Source organism: Trichomycterus rosablanca, chromosome 26, assembly GCF_030014385.1.
Source record: "Trichomycterus rosablanca isolate fTriRos1 chromosome 26, fTriRos1.hap1, whole genome shotgun sequence".
NCBI lineage: Eukaryota > Metazoa > Chordata > Actinopteri > Siluriformes > Trichomycteridae > Trichomycterus > Trichomycterus rosablanca.
Genome location: NC_086013.1, coordinates 6,951,879 through 6,970,024, shown reverse-complemented (window position 1 = coordinate 6,970,024; position 18,146 = coordinate 6,951,879). Strand labels below are relative to the sequence as shown.

General features: G+C 34.6%; 1 protein-coding gene across 1 annotated transcript in view; it reads right to left on the bottom strand.

Moving 5' to 3' along the window:
• mapkap1 (MAPK associated protein 1) overlaps nucleotides 1-10,020 on the bottom strand; it is a 38,935-nt gene extending 28,915 nt beyond the window's left edge. The window contains exons 1-5 of the mRNA XM_062988934.1: nucleotides 9,833-10,020; nucleotides 8,402-8,834; nucleotides 5,581-5,670; nucleotides 5,303-5,451; nucleotides 2,184-2,356 (exon numbers count right to left, since the gene is read on the bottom strand). Coding sequence (XP_062845004.1) covers nucleotides 2,184-2,356; nucleotides 5,303-5,451; nucleotides 5,581-5,670; nucleotides 8,402-8,669 — 680 coding nt within the window. The 5' untranslated portion in view covers nucleotides 8,670-8,834; nucleotides 9,833-10,020. The remainder of the gene's footprint in view (nucleotides 1-2,183; nucleotides 2,357-5,302; nucleotides 5,452-5,580; nucleotides 5,671-8,401; nucleotides 8,835-9,832) is intronic.
• Nucleotides 10,021-18,146: the final 8,126 nt, after the last annotated feature.

Below are 18,146 nucleotides of genomic sequence, written 5' to 3'. Positions count from 1 at the left end.
CTGCTACAAATACCTTACACTGTTAAATGTATATTAGAATATGTTGTTTTTTTTTACTTATCATTTACTCAGTACCATGTACCGGCCAACCATACACTTGTTTTTGGTCCCATCCCCCTAAATTACTTCTAGATTAGAAATGTCCCATTTTTTTTGTAGGTCTTCATATTTATTGTACTGTTTTTATCTGCACTGTGTATATTGTGTTGTTTTGCACTTTTGTTCTGTGTTGCACTCTGGTCCTTGAAAAAAACATTGTTTCGTTCCAATATGTCCTTGTATATAGCTGAAATGACAAAGCCAAACTCATTTCAGTCAGAGTCAGAGAGGTTTTATTGTCATTTCAGCTACATACAAGTACATATTGAAACGAAACAGCGTTCCTCTAGGATCACGGTGTAACACGGTACAAAAAGTGCAAGACAATACAAAACAGTGTAAAATACAACAATAAATACAAAAAATCCTATAATAAATAACTACAAAAGATATTCCTAATTATCCCTAATATAAACAAGTAATTCGAAGACAGGACTAAAGACAAGTGTTAGTACATGATGGTGAATAGATGGTACAATGGTTCATGAGGTAGTGACATGTACATTAGCAGCGTAAAATTGGCAATGCCGATAAGGTGCCTTATCGGCATTGCCAATTTTACGCTGCTAATGTACAGCGTACATTTGATTTGCTTCCAGAACCAAAATCATTAACCTTCTTATACAGTTTCAAACTGGTAGCCATTATCATCCTGGTTAAACATGCAACCTAGACTGCCATGACCAATCACTATTCTACTTATGCACAAGAAACAAGAAAAAAACAAAAAAACAGAAAACTAGAAAGGGCTTTTAATTTTGTACTCATTGTATTCTTTATACATACAAGTGAAAAAACTGTCCAAACTAAAAACAGTACATGGACTGTTGTAATTAACAGCTGGTAGAAGCTCTTGTGACTGCTCCTGTACAGCGGAGGCAAGGAATTTTAGAATACTAAGATATTTTCTTTGCAATAACAACCTTTTATAGTTAGGTCAGTTTGGTTAACAAAAAATTACATATTTTTAACAATTCTAATGTTGATCATTTGTGCATGAGACTCTGGCACACCTAATTATTACAGCATAACTAAAAGGTAACACAGCCATGAGGGCTTTCATAAGGCATCAGTGCCTACCTCCCCCATCGTCAACTAACCTGAGTGATCACACGAGAGGGGCTGAATGACAGCAACCCAACATTCCTGTCTATAGTTGGTGTGGAGTCTGGTTTGTAAAGACTAATCAAAAGCCTAAGTAATTAAGTATTCAATCTGGACTTGACAAGTGAGACTGGAATAATCTTCTCACCTCTGTTCAGGATTCAGTTGTGGGACTATGTAAAAAAATGCTGTTCTCCCTGTTTAATTCAAGGAAATGTAAGTAACCCTGCCAGTTGAGAACGAAATAAACATGCTAGGTTGTAGTGCTCAGTGATTGTAGTGTTTTATAGGTTTATAGTGTTTTGTAATTAATGCAGAATTTCATTGGCAGCCAGTGCAGAAATTATAGAACTAATTTGATCAAACTTTCTAGGTGTAGTTGTAGGTGTAGCTCTCGAACCTTTTAGCATTTTGAAACAAATTGGAGCTTGTTTATGGATCTACCAAAACATCCAGTAAGAAGAGCATTGCAATAGTCTAACCTTAGCGTTAAAGATTTTTAGATATATTACACAGATGAAAGAATGTTTGCATCAAGTGAGAGGTCTGAATCTACTGGGACACCCAAGTTTTTTAGCTGGGAGTCACAGAGAATGCATTAAGGTTTAGCAATAGGTAAGACAACTTGTCCATCACAGCCTTAGATCCAACAAGTAATACCTCTGTTTTATCCTAATTAAAAAGAAAAAAGTTACACGACATCCAGTCTTTTACATTGTGTACACAATAATCAAATCACACTGATTGTTTTGATGAGGTTTGGTTTGGCTGGTATATTCAACTGTCACCTACATAACAGTGGAAATTGATGACATGTTTATAAATAATTCCAGCTGTTCTGAACTGTCAAAATGCTTGTGTACAAAATTGTAGTTGTGCACCTCATGTGCACGTTTTAAACGTTTGACCACAAGTGGTCAAATGACAATTACCTGATTTGAAGATTTATTTAATACATTACTCTTAATTTTTATACTTACTTCAGTTTTGGCTCACGCCCCTCGCTGGTGTATTGCCAGCAGATTAGGCCAATGAGATCATGAACTCGTGCATTGGCCATTGTTACCACCATCATTGGCTGTAACTTCTCCTGAGAAAACTGTATTGATAGGTAGACATCAATTTTTTTGGTTTTTGTTGTACCTACGTGACCCTGTAAAGAACAACACATACAGTTCAATATAGTTACACTAAAAATAAACTTGTATTAAAATAAAAACTTAATAGAACAAATCATTTTATTTTTGTATCAGTTAAAACTTAAATCTACAGTGCTGTGAAAAGTAATTCCCTGCTTTTAGATTGCTTTCCGCTCAGTCATGCTGCTGAAAGCGCACATCACACCCAGACAAATACCAGGGGCTTTAGCGCTAATAAACCACACCTGATTCTGGGGCTACTTAAGGAAAGCCCAAAGATCAGTGCTGGGTTGAATCATTGTCGACACTCAGTTGGTAAAGTAGTTGACCGGTGTGCTTACTCCCTTGCTTTTTTAAATTAAGAACAGAACTTTCTATGTTACCTTGACAGCTATTGCTAACTTGTAGTAGACCCCTTCACAATTCTCTCTTGGTTTCCTTTTTTGTTGCCCATTAAGAAGGGAAGCACTGAAGCTTCAACTGCATGTCAGTTAACTGGTGGACCAAGTAGCTAATTTGCTGACAGTGGTTAGTGCTTTGTCTCTTAAGCTGTGGATAGGCGGGCAAACGAATCTCTGTAGGAGAAAAGTCAATTCTCTGACTCCTTCTTCGCTGTTTATTAAACAGTGGGACAGGCTGACATTTGACCTATACAATAATTTGTTTACTTACATTTACTTTGACTTTCATTTGATTGCACACAGTCTGAACACAAGATATTTCATGTTTTGTCTGCTCAACTTCATTTCATTTGTCAATATACCTCCATTCATTTAATATAACTCCATTTCAAGCTAAAATTCCATTTCAACTAAAAATAATGTGATTCCAAACAGGTGATGTCAACAGGTGATTGTAATCATGGTTTGGTACAAAAGCAGAATCCAGGAAAGGCTGAGTCTTTGATGAGCAAAGATGATCAGAGGATCTCCAGTGTCATCAAATGAATGGGAAAATTATTGAAATGTTTAAAAACAATGTAGCTCAAAGAAAGATTGGAAGGGATTTGCATATTTCCCCCTCTAAAGTGCATAATATCATTAAACGATTCAAGGAATCGGGAGGAATTTCAGTGCGTAAAGGCCAAGGGCGCAAGCTTAAGCTGAACGCCTGTGATCTTCGATCCCTCACACGGCACTGCATCAAGAACCACCACTCAACAATAGCTGATATAACCACATGGGCAAGGGATTACTTTGACAAATCTTTGTCAAGCACTACAATACAGAATTACATGAACAAATGCCACCTAAAGCTTTACTGTGCAAAAAAGAAGCCTTATGTTAACCCTGTCCAGAAGCGGCATCAAATTCTCTGGGCTCGGAGGCATCTATGATGGACCATCACACAGTGGAAATGTGTATTGGGTTAGGGATGAAATAGATGAATCAGCATTTCAAGTCTTTTTTGGGAAAAAAAACTCCGAACCAAAGACGAAAAAGACCATCCAGACTGTTATCAGCAACAAGTCCAAAAGCCAGGGTCATGGTATGGGGCTGTGTCAGTGCCCTTGGCAAAGGTCATTTACACTTTTGTGATGGCAGCATTAATGCAGAAAAGTACATTGAGATTTTAGAGCAACATATGCTGCCTCCAAGACGTCATCTTTTCCAGGGACGTCAATGCAAAACTGGGACACCCAAGTTTTTATGCAAAACCACGTGCTGCACACATTACAAAGGCATGGCTGAGGAAGAAAAGGGTACGGGTACTGGACTGGCCTGCTTGCAGTCCTGACCTGTCCCCAATAGAGAATGTGTGGAGAATTTTAATACAAAAAATGCGACAATGACAACACCATAGTGTTGCACATCTTAAGACATATTTGCAGAAACAATGGGACAAAATAGAACCTGAAACACTAAATCGCTTCCTGAAATGCAGGAATGGAGGTTTAATAAATAAATGAAATGAAGTTGACAAGACAAAACATGAAATATCTCTGTGATCATTACTATCCTGTTACAGGGACCTCGTGTTACAACATATTTTATAATTGTCTTTTTTCCAATAACGAGACTTTGTTGGTCCTGGACAGCAAAGGCTTTATTTGCTGGCAACCCTGCCAAACAATATCTTGTTATGTAGGTGGCATTTGATTAATGCCATGGCTGATCATTAACATGTTCCTAATCACTTATGTGAACCTCTAAAATATAAAATAAAAAATAAATAGGACAATCTTTGTTATCTCCCACAAATTTCTAGGGGTGCCAACAAAAGGATTTTCAAAGACTGTACTAGTAGCTTTAGTTGAAATCTGAATGTATTCCCAACCAAGTTTTATCCTAAAATAATTTAGTGCAAGTTATTTATTTTAATTTACTTTATTAGGATTTTAACATCATGTTTTCCACACCACATTCATGACAGGACAGGTAGTTACTGGTTACACAAGACTCATCAGTTCAAGTTTCATTGTCAAACACAGTCACAGACAATTTTGTATTTATAATTCACCTCACAAGCATGTCTTTGGACTGTGGGAGAAAACCCACGCAGACATGAGGAGAACATACAAACTCCACACAGAAAAGTACCCGGACCACTCCACCCAAGAATCGAACCCAGGACCTTCTTGCTGTGAGGTGACAGTGCTACCCACTGAGCCACCAGGCCACCCCCAATTTGGTGTGAGTGACTATGCTAGCTGTTACTAGCCACAACCGAGGCCTAATTTTACACAGAGGGGAGTGCTGGAAATTCTCTGAAGAACCAGAGATGCATCACAGATTTGAGACTACACACAATGCTAGGCATCTCTGCCTTTGTCTGCCATTAGATTGACAAGATTTATAGATGTGCAGTTATAGCATATATTATGAATTTTTGAATTGAAAAGTATTAGTCTTTGATTCTGGATATAACTTTATATGCATGGTTATATTGATAGTTAAGTTAGTATTTAAAAGCCCTCTGCCAAGTACAAGCTTTAATATATTAAAAGTGTTATGTCATACCTTGCCATCAAATTTTGAGTACTCATTAAAGGGGTTGTTGAGCTGTTGGGGACATTGTTCTAGGCGCAGACTGAGGGTGGATTTGGTAGCTGTGCCTCGAGTCCTGTCCTTAAAGTCTTTCTTTTCAAAAAGAGAGCTCAAGTCTTCTGCTGCAGAGATTTAGGTTTAAAAGTAAAATACTTAGTAATATATAAAGTTAGAGAGTAATATAAAAAGAGAGAAAACAGTAATGTATTCAAATAAAACAAATGACCCCACACACAAGATAAAAAATTTACCTGTTTGAAAAGATGTCCTCTCCTTCCACTGAACGTTTTTACATTTTATCTGGTTCTGTCGTTCCTTCCTTAACCTTTCCAGCCTTTGAGCTTTAAAACATAGGAGATATTCATAATTATACAATATACAACATTATTAAAATAGTTTAATGTTTATACATTGTTTCAAATAAGAGATGTTAAAGATTAACTAAAGAATCAATAAACAGACTTGTTGGATGAACTTGTTGGAAAATACTAATCAGTAGAATGTTTAACCATAAATGGGAAAACCAACACTTACAGTATTTGCTAATCAGTTTGCTATTTCACTGAAATACTGACAAAAACTACTCTAGATTAAAAGTAAAATAATAAAAAAAAATTAGGGCTGTCGAAGTTAACGTGATAATAACGCATTAACGCGATCTCAATTTTACGCGATTAAAAAAAATAGTGCCGTTAACGCAAATTCTATACAGGAAAAATTTACTTATACAGGCAGTGAGTGCCATGTAGAATTACATCACGAAGACCCGCATTGTTATGTTTTGTACTTAACCACGAAATACAAATGACACTAGTTATGTGGAGAACGTGTTGTCTTTATTGCTTAATCCACAACTTTGAGCATCACACTTAAACATAACACGCCGTTACCCGCTGGTCACCTGATACACATATCAGCTCAGTGACGTACAACACACAGTGGTAACGTGATACGCAGATCACGTAAATGATATATCACACGCATGATAATAATAAGCTTTTTTCTCTCTTAATTTTCCATGACAAGTGAAAAACCAAAATATAGCAACCTTAACATTATGAGGAAGAATTACAAAGATATTCCTTTGCAATACTTTATCATTTCAAAAATATGATACAGACTGACCAACACTATTAAGCCAAATCAGCATTGAAAATTGACTTTACTTTTAATAGCCTTCTACAATGCTGGTGCTTCTTAAAACGGAATATTTTTTTTTTAAACAGAAGTGTTATTTAAATGCTATCTGGCAACACTGGAACGCGTTATTATTATCGCGTTAACTTCGACAGCCCTAATAAAAACGTATTCTGATATCCAGTTAGCAGCGTAGGGTTTATATAGCAGCAGGTAGAATAAGTTGAGAATAAGGTGAGAATAAGGTGCAAAAACAATGCAATATTGTGCAAAGATGCAAGTAATATAGTCACTAGTATGAGTTGTCAGAACCCAGGGAACAAGACTGTGTTACCTGTTGATGCATGCTCAATAATCCAGGTACACAAATCCACAAAGTTTGAATCAGTTCATCTGGACACAAGTTTGTTGTAGAGATACGTTTGAATCAGTTCATCTGGACACAAGTTTGTTGTAGAGATACGTATCTCTACAACAAACTTGTGTCCAGATGAACTGATTCAAACTTTGTGGAAGACTGTTAATTGCGAATGAGTTTTTGTGTATGTTAGTGTATGTACACCGAACAGCCATAACAATAAAACCACCTCCTTTTTAAAAAAAAAATGCAATTAATCGCGATTAACTATATGAAATTCTGAGATTAATCGCGATTAAAAAATTTTATCGTTTGACAGCCCTAAAAAAAATACATCCAATTATAGGAGAAAGAATGCAACTCCTTCCACAACAGTATGATAGCTGCCATTGTGTTTAAACTTGCAAATCATTTAACCAGTTGAATACAGTACCTTTAGGTGTTTAAAAACTGCTACCAGTGATTTACCAGACTTGAGGAGCTATACAATTCTTTTTCTGATTTCTTGGCTGATTCCTCTTGATTTTCCCATGATTTCAAGCAAAGACATATGCCTCAAATACTTTCTGGAGTTTTCCAAGCTATTTAACATGGAATTTGTGGCTATTTTTTGCTGTCTTTATTTAGCCACCACCTAGTCTAATGTGATTCTAATTTTAAGGATTGGATGCATTGTAATAATCTAATCTAATAATTGTAATAATCCAAGTATTCCTTTAGTTTTACTCAGAAATACTTATTGACCCAAAAGCCATATTCCCAAAATTATCTAACTATGGTGATACTGTTCTACAGCAATTCATTGTTTAAGTGTGATCTTTATTTTCCCATTTCCACATAAAAATGGTCTAGCATAACAGACCACTTTGTCACTTAAGAACCCTGTTGGACGCTTGGTTGTTTCAAATTCACTATTATTATTGTTATTAAAAGTGTTCTGGGGAGATATCTGTGTAAAACCAGCAACCTTGACACCATCGCCTTTGTTTTTTCTTAATAAAGAAATTATTAAAAATAATTAAATGTTTAATAATTTATTTGCTTGTGTGATTTTGTAGGCATTAATAAGAGTAACTACCTGGACTTGTGAGTGCAAAAACATGTTAATTTCCACCACAATAGCACACTAGAAACCTAAAACTACAACTTTGTAAGCATGCACCATATCAATTATTATAACTATGTTTAGTCAACAAAATATTAAACCAAAATCAAGAAATGTATACCAAACAGTAACTAACCGGTACATCTCAATTATAAAACAGCAGTCATGGCCTCCTAACAAGTAAACAAAATAATTTTCACAGTCTATAGGTTAAGTCATACACAGCACAAAGTTAGCACAGCCCTATCAAGTGTGTATTCCTGCTTGCAAAAAAAAAAAGATCATAATACAGTAAGTACTTGATAAATGAAATGCTTGTGTGCATGTAAATACACATATTTATACTTTTAAATCTACAAAACTGTAATACCTGTTAAATATATGTTTAATTACATGGAGATCACTAAGATTAAACGTAACATAACAGCTGAGCTGCACTGAAACTATCTTCAAGAGTCATAAAGTCACTTACCAGTGTTGGAGCGGCGCCGAATGTCAAAGTCCCAACTGGAAGTGATGTCCACAGATTGAGAGAGGTCACAGGTCTGTACTTCTCCAACACTGCCATCCACTAACAAATCACCCACTAGACCACACCCAGCAGACTTGGTAACATGGCATTTCTCCAAGTCCACATCATGATCAATCAGTACATTCTCACACATTCCAGAGTCATCACTTGTGACATGGGACTGCCGAATGTGGGCCAGTATGATAGTAGGGTTGTCAAGAAACGCCATTTTAAGTGGTACTTCCAACTGCTTTGTAAAACTTCCAGGTCCTTTCCTGTCACATTCCACTTTTTTGTGAGGTTTTGGCACTTGAATGTTTGATGTTTCCTCACCAGTAAAGTCCTCTTATTTTTAGATTTGTTTTCTTTCCTCTGTAGTGGGTATTTGTGCTTTCTGTTAAAAATGTGACATTAGTTTTTGAGTTATTATTTTATTCTTTGCTCAGTGCTCATACCATGCTAATAATCTGCACTGTTAATTTTTTTCCCAACGACATGAAGACATTTAAGACATTTCACAACATATTTAAAATTATTAAAAGACAATATCCGTCGAGTTGATATGAATTTGATAAATGAACAAAGAAGCACAACAAAAGCAGTAATCATTAAGGTTGCCATCACTCAAGGTCAGTATCTAGTTACTAGGCTGCCAACCTCTTTCCAGAAACAGGTAAACAATTTCATGCACATCAACCAATGACTATGTTGTAACACAAGATAGCCATTGTTAGTTTAAAATATAAAAGTTTTCATTAATAACATCCATGTTTGTGAATAACATCTTCCTTACCAGTGTATTTCAGTGTTAAGCAACAAACAGTTTTCCAGGAAGAAACAGGTATGTACATTTTCAGTTACTTAAGTAAGTAAGTAATTGTTCCATTAACTAACCGAATTTACTTGAACTTGAGACCACTATTTTCTGCTGTAGGTTATGTTGTTGTCTGCCATTAACTGCATGTTAACGTCATGTCACAGAATCTCTAAAGGATTTAAGTTTTTGTTTTTTTACTTAAAAACCTTAGAAATATACTTAGTCTTTTTAAAATCTATGGTTGTTACCCATACTTAATATATTTTACTTCAAAGCCACACGCCAACACAATTGCTTTCTTACATTTAAAGTTACATACATACATACGTACATACATACGTACATACCATACACCATATTTTATTTATATACGTTTTTTATAATTAACAACTTTGAAACAGTATGGACCAAAATTCAAAAATCTGACTGCTCCTTTAATAACATACGAAAAAAGAGAGAACATGTTAAAATAGACGCTTTGTCATTAATATAACTTTCTTAAGCAACATAAACACACCTAGAATAACATCACAATTAACAGAATAATCATAATCATAATAAATTTGCTAACTCACCCATTAAACAAGCTTAACCTCACCAACACAAGACAGTGGCTAGCTTCTCACAATGCTAGACAAATACAGATGTGAGCACTGTTGCTTGTGTGCGCTAAGAGGTCGTAAATTAACCAACATTACCTTTATGTATACCTCCGTCGTTTTTTTTTTTTTTTTTTAATATTCAGGTTGAGTAAGATCATCGGTTAACATAGCTAAAGTAAAGTAGCTCATTTTATTATAGCTGCAAAAATGTTATACAGTTAAACGCCATAGCTAACAGTAGCTAAACACATTGTGGTGATTTCCGCGATTGCGTACGCTCTGACGTTTTATCGCTCTATTGGCTAATATCTTCTTCTTTGGAGTCACAATCTTCTAATTCGATGTTTATTTTGACGGGTTGTGAACTATTTTAAGATATTCATACCGCCACATGTGTTGTGGTTAAAAAAAAAAAAACGGAAATAGAAAAAAACGCATGAAAAGTTAGAATGAACAGAACTGTTAGAGTAGGTGGGCTTGTAAAAGTAGGTTTGAACTTCTGACATACACTTGGGATACTGTGGTAAAAGAATAAACAATAAGTTAAACAAATAATAACCACATGATGTGTGTATGACATGTATAAGGTCAGCTAAGAGCAAGATGAAATAATATGGGGAACAGATAAAATGTGTTAGTAAGTTTGTAAGTATGTCTGTAAGTCATAACTAAGTATGTTAGTAACTAGTAAGTTTTTTTGTCTCAGATGAAATGAACTGAGTAAAGGTCAGATAATTCAAGTAAGTGTCCTTATTGATATAAAAACAAGCAAAATTTAGGGGAGAAGAAAAACAATTGTGACTAATAAAGGTAAAAAATATGTTGTGCTGACAATTTAAGAGGAGCAAATAAGGGTCAGATAATTAACATTGGGTACCCCTCATACAGAGGATGGTATAAAAATGCACTTGTGAACCAGCTCTTGAGTGATTCTTGAGACCCACTCAGTTTGTTGTACTTGCCTATTGTATTTAATTAGTATACCTTACTGTTGATATTGTTTCCTTTTTTTCCACACAGCTGAAGAATGTTTTTCCATGTCAGTACAATAAATATGAAAGAATTATGTACTTTGTTACCTTTTAATTAATAATTTGAGATAGCCAAAGTGTATAGCTATGGGTCATCATTACCTAGTATGCATGTCTCTTTTCTAGTTCTAGCTCTTAGTGCAGTTTGATACTGTAGATCATAATATTTTACTGGATAGGCTGAAAAATACTTTAGGTGGTAAAAGGACTAGCATGTTTTAGGTTACACTTAAAGATAGCAGTGCATTGCTGGTCACAACAAAATTGCACAACAAAGTTGTTCATTTTTTTACAATTCTTTTCATATAAGTTTTTTTTCTCATTACTTAAATATTGTTTCAAAGGCAAAATGTGAAATGTGAAAACCCTGACATCTCTCAGCTGTGCAGTCCTTCAAGTTCCTGGGTCCTACAATTACCAGGGCTCTCAAGTGGGACTGCAACATCAGCTCCATCATCAAAAGAGAGGATCACACCTTATGCATTGCTTGTTCCAGTGCCTTCCCTCAGGCTGGCATTTTTAGCCAAATAAGGATCAAGACAGCCAGACAAACAGAGAAGCTTCTTCCTACATGCAGTTACAACCATAAACAGCTAAACATTAGAAAATGTACATAGAACTCTTATGGACTTCTACTAAACTCTAGATATACACAACCCTAAATCAGAAAAGGTTATGACAGTATGGAAAGATTGACTTTTATTTCATTGCGAACAGTATGACCCCAAGATATTTAATGTTTTGTCTGGTCAGCTTTTCTGCATTTCAGGCCTGTAACACATTTGAAAAAAAGTTTTACTTTGCAATGTTGCCATTTCTTCTTACAGCAAAAGACGTTTTGGTCAGAGGATACCAAGCGATAAAGTATTTCAGGTGTGATTTGTCCCATTCTTTCTGCAAACGTGTCTTAAGGTGTGCAACAGTACAGGGTTGTTATTTTTGCATTTTTTGTTTTAAAATTCTTCAAACATTCACAGTCCAGTACCTGTACCTTCTTACTCTGCAGCAATGCCTTTGTAATGTGTGTGGACTTGCATTGTCTTGTTGAAAAAAGCATGTACATCCCTGAAAAAGATGTCTTGAAGGTAGTACAATACATGTTTCCACTGTGTGATTGTTCATCTCAAATGCCTTTGAAACAAGGAAACTTGACGCCACCTCCAGACACAATTTACATAAGGCTTCTTTTTTGCACAATAAAGTTTTAAGTGGCATTTGTGAATGTGACGCCAGATCATAGTGCTTGCCAAAGGATTGCCAAAGTAATCCCTAGCCCATGTGGTTGTATCAACTATAGATGAATGACAGTTCTTGATTTGGTTTGGTTTTGTTGTGGGGCAGACATGCAAACTCAAAAGCTGAACACTAAAGCTGCCTCCTCATTGCTAGGCTGACAGAGCAGATTCTGCAGGTGGCAGTGACCACAAATAGTGGGGGCTGTCGACATCATGTAAACTGAGTACACCTGTACTTTCCATGCAAGTGCTGGCTTGCCATTTTTACTCATCAAACTACACTTAATCATAGAGAATTATGTCATCCAGAGTAAAAGGCATATGCCAGTCCATCATGAGGAACACGAGGAAAAATATTACCTGGTCTGATTTATTTAAAATTAAACAGATTGCACACAATAGTAAGCACTGTCTTTTTAAAATAGGCAATGCTTATCGCTTGGACAAAACCCAGATTTACACACCATCTGTGAAGAGATCAGAAGGTGGGAGTTCACATATCCAAACTGAAAGACCTTGAAAGGATTTGTCATAAGAAATGGACTAACTGCTAAAATCCAGGTATGCAAAGCCTGCAGACATATTGCAACTGTAACTGCTGCCAAAGTGTCTTCTATAAAAAGTATGTATACTTTGTAAATTAGAGATATTTGTTTTTTTAAGTTTTTTAAACTTTTAAAGTATGTTTTATTTTGCCATAATTGGATGATCAGGTGAGAATTGATGCAAGGCTGAAGCCATGAATTGAACATTGGAGAGGACAAACTCTGGGGAAGGGGGGAGTATTGGCTTTCTGCAATTCTAAAACTTAAAAAAACAAAAACAATAACACATTAGATGAACTTACATTTAATAAAGTACATCCATAACCATAATTATATAAACAGAAATCTGTGTTGTTATATGAAGCCAAGTGCAGCTATTGTGACCAAAATTCAGGAAATTGTTGTTTTTATTAATGTACAAATATTTGGATGGGCAGCAGGACCAACTGCTCTGTTCTGCTCTCCTCCCAAATGCACAGGGGTGAACATGAAACAAATATCATCAGTAAATAACTAATATTTCTTACCATGATGTTCACGAATGTAAAATTGACCCTAACTGATTTGACTGCCAATTATCATATCAAGAAACATGTTTTGTACATACTACTTTTCTGACTAATACTTATTGTCTGCTGCTCTCAAATTACTTTTCTTTTTCTTCAGAGACTGCTGAAAAAACAGCAACCCATCCTCTTGCTCATAATGACTCACTGTGAATGAAAGCTGTATGTAGTAAAAGATAAAATACTTGCACTTTAAGTAAAAACCAATGCTGATATTTATCATAAGCAAGTACAATCACACACTATCCTGTACAAATATGCAATAAATGAAGGGTACTACCTTTCTACTACTTTACACATGCATCACTGAGACTTGGGTTTTCTAATAAATATAATGTTAAGAGATTAACTTTAGTTGAATACACATGTGACTTGTTGGTCGCTGCAATGTGTGGTTAACAACGTTCCAGGTAACTTAGTTATGATAGCTAATGTTAGGGATAGTTGATTAATTAGCACTCACAAATTGGCCAATTTTAACCAAAGCATGTTTGTTTCTACTTTATTTTCACAATTACAGTTCTAACACAAAATTACATGTTGACTTTTACGTTACCATATGCAAGTCTGAGCTGTGATGACAAAATCTGCTCGTTGCTGAAAATACACATATTGACTTTGTTTATTTTGGTGGTGGAGTAAGTTTTTAGTTTATTTTGCAGCATGGGCAGCCTCTTAATTGTAGTTAGTTATTTAGATTGAATACAGCTGGTAATTTATTTGCGCTCGTATGGAGTTAGATGGCTTGGAACAGTGGTCTCTTTGCCATAGTCAGGAGAAAACTTCAAACTACTAAAAAAATAGGTGTTACTGTGAGATGTGTATCACATGCCTAAAAAAGAAGCACTAAAGTTGTTGTTGATCACATAGACAAAGAAAAATACTTCTGGTGGACACTTAAAATCAAACTTCAGATCTGATTCCATTGGGATTACTACTGAGTTGGCACCCAAGAAAGTATGTACAGCTTTTTAAACCCAGACCCAAATCACTGAAGCTCCCAAAGACCAGTTTTTGCTGCTGTTGTTTTCAGGTGGAGTATGGATCTCAAGTATTAATGAATGACACCAATACCATCAGTTTCAATTTCAATACATTTGGTGAATTTAGCAACTATCCTGTTAGGGCTCTGTTATTTTTGTCAGTAAGCTTTCATTTTAACCACTATTTGTTCTTTGCTGATGCCATGTTTAATACTGCTGTGCTTTATAAAACTGTTTCATTTAAAAATTAAATATTTTTTTTCCATCATTTTGCTTTTTGGACATCCACATTTGTCCCAGTTAAAACTCTCATTAATTTGTAAAATAAGCCTATGATGATCTAACACATCACATAAGCCTCATTAAATTCATTTTATTAGTCATTAAATTTTTCTCAAACCAATGTTCCTTTTCCATTGTATGGAATCTTAGAGTACAAAACAGTATGCATCCAATTTTAAAATGATCCATGTTATCCCTAATATGCTCTTGTCGTTTTCCAGTTGAAAACTGTATTTTTTTTTACTGAAGGTGAGGCTGTGTGAGCATTCTATTTCCGTAAATACTTGTATTTACATTACAATGCTTTGTGAATACATACATACATCATGTAAACTTGGGCCATGAGTACACATATAACATCTATGTGGATGAGTCAGTAAAAGCATTTATAATGTGTAAATGTGCTGCATGAAGACTGTGAAAACTATTTTATCGGTTAAGTTGTAGTTGTAACTTTATTTTCTGTTTAGAACATATATCCAAAAGTTTTGGTCATGAGTAATAGAAATAAACATTCATACACGTTTAGTCTATACAGTTTTATTGTAACAGTACATATATACCAGAAACTGAAGTTTTGTTTTGGCAAACAAATACATTAAGTAAGACATTTTACACACAATTAAACAGACTTTGCATGGTGCTATTGCCAATCTGTGGAACAGCTTTTTTGATGTCCTTAGTCAGTCCACAGAACTTTAGGAATGCTCTCTGGCACACTCTCCAACTGTTCTCTCTTAACTGATTAAAGTGCATCCAGCAGACAGTTGGTTTTGTTAAAAGTAAAAAAAAAAAAAAAAAAAAAACCTGGATCCAACAGAGACTAGGTTGTAGGTTGCTCTACAAAAGCTCGTTATTAGGTTAAAACAGACCAATCAAAGAGAGGCATATTTTTTTGCAAATCTAACTACAAAAATGCCAAAATAAAATTATTCCAGTTGCAGAGAAATTTTGCATGGGTAATTGGGTATAGTATGGTTCACTTGCCAATGGAAACAACTACTAAATGTGGGATCCCTGATTTAAAAAGTACTGTATCTAAGGGTACCATGCAATTGAAAATTTTATTAAATTTATTTAAATACCTGTCCCTACACCTTTCAGTTCTAAAATGTGGAGCTCTACCCCTACCCTCATCTATTTATGGTCTTGCACTCAAGGGCTTACAGAGCACCAGAACGCATATGCAATACACCCTTTAAATTTTACTTTATTCATCCAACAGCACTACTCCCTGGTAATACATGATCTAATGCTCTTTTTATAATACATGTAATATCTTTAAAATAAAAGTTCTTCCAAAAAATATTTTCCCCCAGTGCATCAATTCACTTTATTTAAGGAATGTGTCTTGCTGTTTTTAGTAAATTGTTAAAATGCCTTTAAATTGTTGGCCTTATCTATTCATTTGACATAATGTACACTGTTTTATAAAAGTTCATTTTAGGATAATTAGCAACAGTAACAGGAGTAAAAGATTTCCATAGCTCTGGTACTGGTTGGTGCTGCCATGTGTTTTGTAAATGTGTGTATGCAGAAGGAAAATGACTAACAAGACAAATTGTTTCACTATGTAGTTACTTTTCAGCCTAATAATAAAATGCTTTAACTCACTCCTTCCTGTCATTTGCTTTTTTCAGAATTTGATACATTTTGATCATGACTATTTAGCATGCATCCATAAATACTTTAGAGTAATCAGCCCAAAGAATAAAAACCTTTGTAAAAATGTGCTGAGAAAAAGCATACAATTAAAATAAAAAAATCTTCATAAACATTTAAGTATTTACAACCCATGCACAATGTTTTTTTTATTTAGAAATTGTTTATAAAAGTTTGAGATTCTTGCACAGACTTAATGTTACAGATAACCAATTTGTACATAAATTACATAATTCTATTCTACAATATTCTAGTTCAATTGTGAACGCAGTATGGGAACATATAAAATAGGAATGATAAGATAGATAATATTTATAAAATATGTAGATTTCATAGGTTTATATAACAAAGAATGTTGAAATTATTTACTGTGTATATTGGATTAAACAGCTTTGAAACACCTTAATACTTGTATTTTTTGTAGTCACATGGTGCAAGAGTAACATTTGAATAATTAAAAAAAAAAAAAAATTCCAAAAAAGCTGAGACAGTGAGGGAAAATGGAAATAAAAACAGAGATGATTTTCCCTTCTGTTAGACCTAAACGCCTGTATTGTTAGGTGTTCAGGTCTAACACAAGGCATATGTGACCTGTTGATATAAAACATAATAACGTAGTCAGTTACCAGTGTTGACTAATTACAGTCGATTGCCAGTTAAAAGAAAATTTGCATCCATAATACTGTATATTTGCACTTTTTAAATTTGATGGCTTCACAATGCACCAGTCATTTTCAATAGGAGACATTCCTGGACTGCCTGGAGTCCAACATCTGCCCGAGTCTTGTTACACATCCATTTGTTTGCATTAACCCACCCCCATAACATGACAGATCCTGGCTTTTAAACTTTAAGTTGGTAACAGTATGCATCAGTCCATCTATGGTAAATCTGTATAGTAACTGCATTTCTAATTGTTGAAAATATTTGGCTTCTGCTTTGTCTGGTGAAATCTAAACTTGCCTTTGTAGACAAAGTAATAAGCTATGTTTACTAAAAAGAGTTTCTCAAGTATTTTAAGCCCATGTGGTTATATTCAATATGCAATTTCTTAAAATGCAGTGCCATCTGAAGAATAAAATGTTGCAAGTTTTAAATATTATTGTTTGGTCATAATCTTTACATGAAGACATTTCTCTACATTCTCTAAATATTTCTAATAAGGATCACAAAATCTCTAAATTCCATTACAAAACTTCAAGAAATCTTGGTAAAAACTGTATGAGCAAATAGTCAATCTGTTTTTACAACAAAGATGCAAAACCTTGACTCAGCCTAGTCAACATCATGCTAGTAAACAACTAAGTCATTAGCTAATTTTAATACCCAGTCATAATAGCATAACCTGTTACCTTTTCACCTATGTAAAGTTCCAAAACAAGTGCTTTGATTATTCCACAAACACCTGTCTTACACTGCCCCTCTCAACTTTTTTGGAGTGTGCTGCAGGGATCTAATTAGGAAATAGCCTTTATTAAACAATATATATTTAATGTTAATTGTAAATGTTTTTATTTGCATTTTACTTTTCCCCATCTCTTTTGGAATTGAGGTTGTAGGTCAGTCAATTAAAACCAATATCAATATGTTGTGTAACAATACTGGTCAACAAAAATATAGACAGTATGACTTGTGACAAATGGTTTAAAAAGTTGAAGATTTTTTTAAATAAAAAAAAAATCAGCATATTAAATAAATAAAATGACATGTTTCAAAGTTAAGAAAGGAAAAAAACTTAGGAGCTTAATTGGCAGTAGTTTTTATAATGCAAGCTCAGCTTTAACAAAAAACATAATTCCCTATGACTAGTAACATCTTAAGAGTGAAGAACCTGGAACTATAAACTACAGTAGCTTTAAATAATGGATGGATATTTGAATAAGTAAGAAATGACCAATAACACCAATGCTACCTGGTACATATTAGCCTTTTAAGATGTACACCTAAAATATTGATACACTTAGTGGCATTGCAGACCAAGGG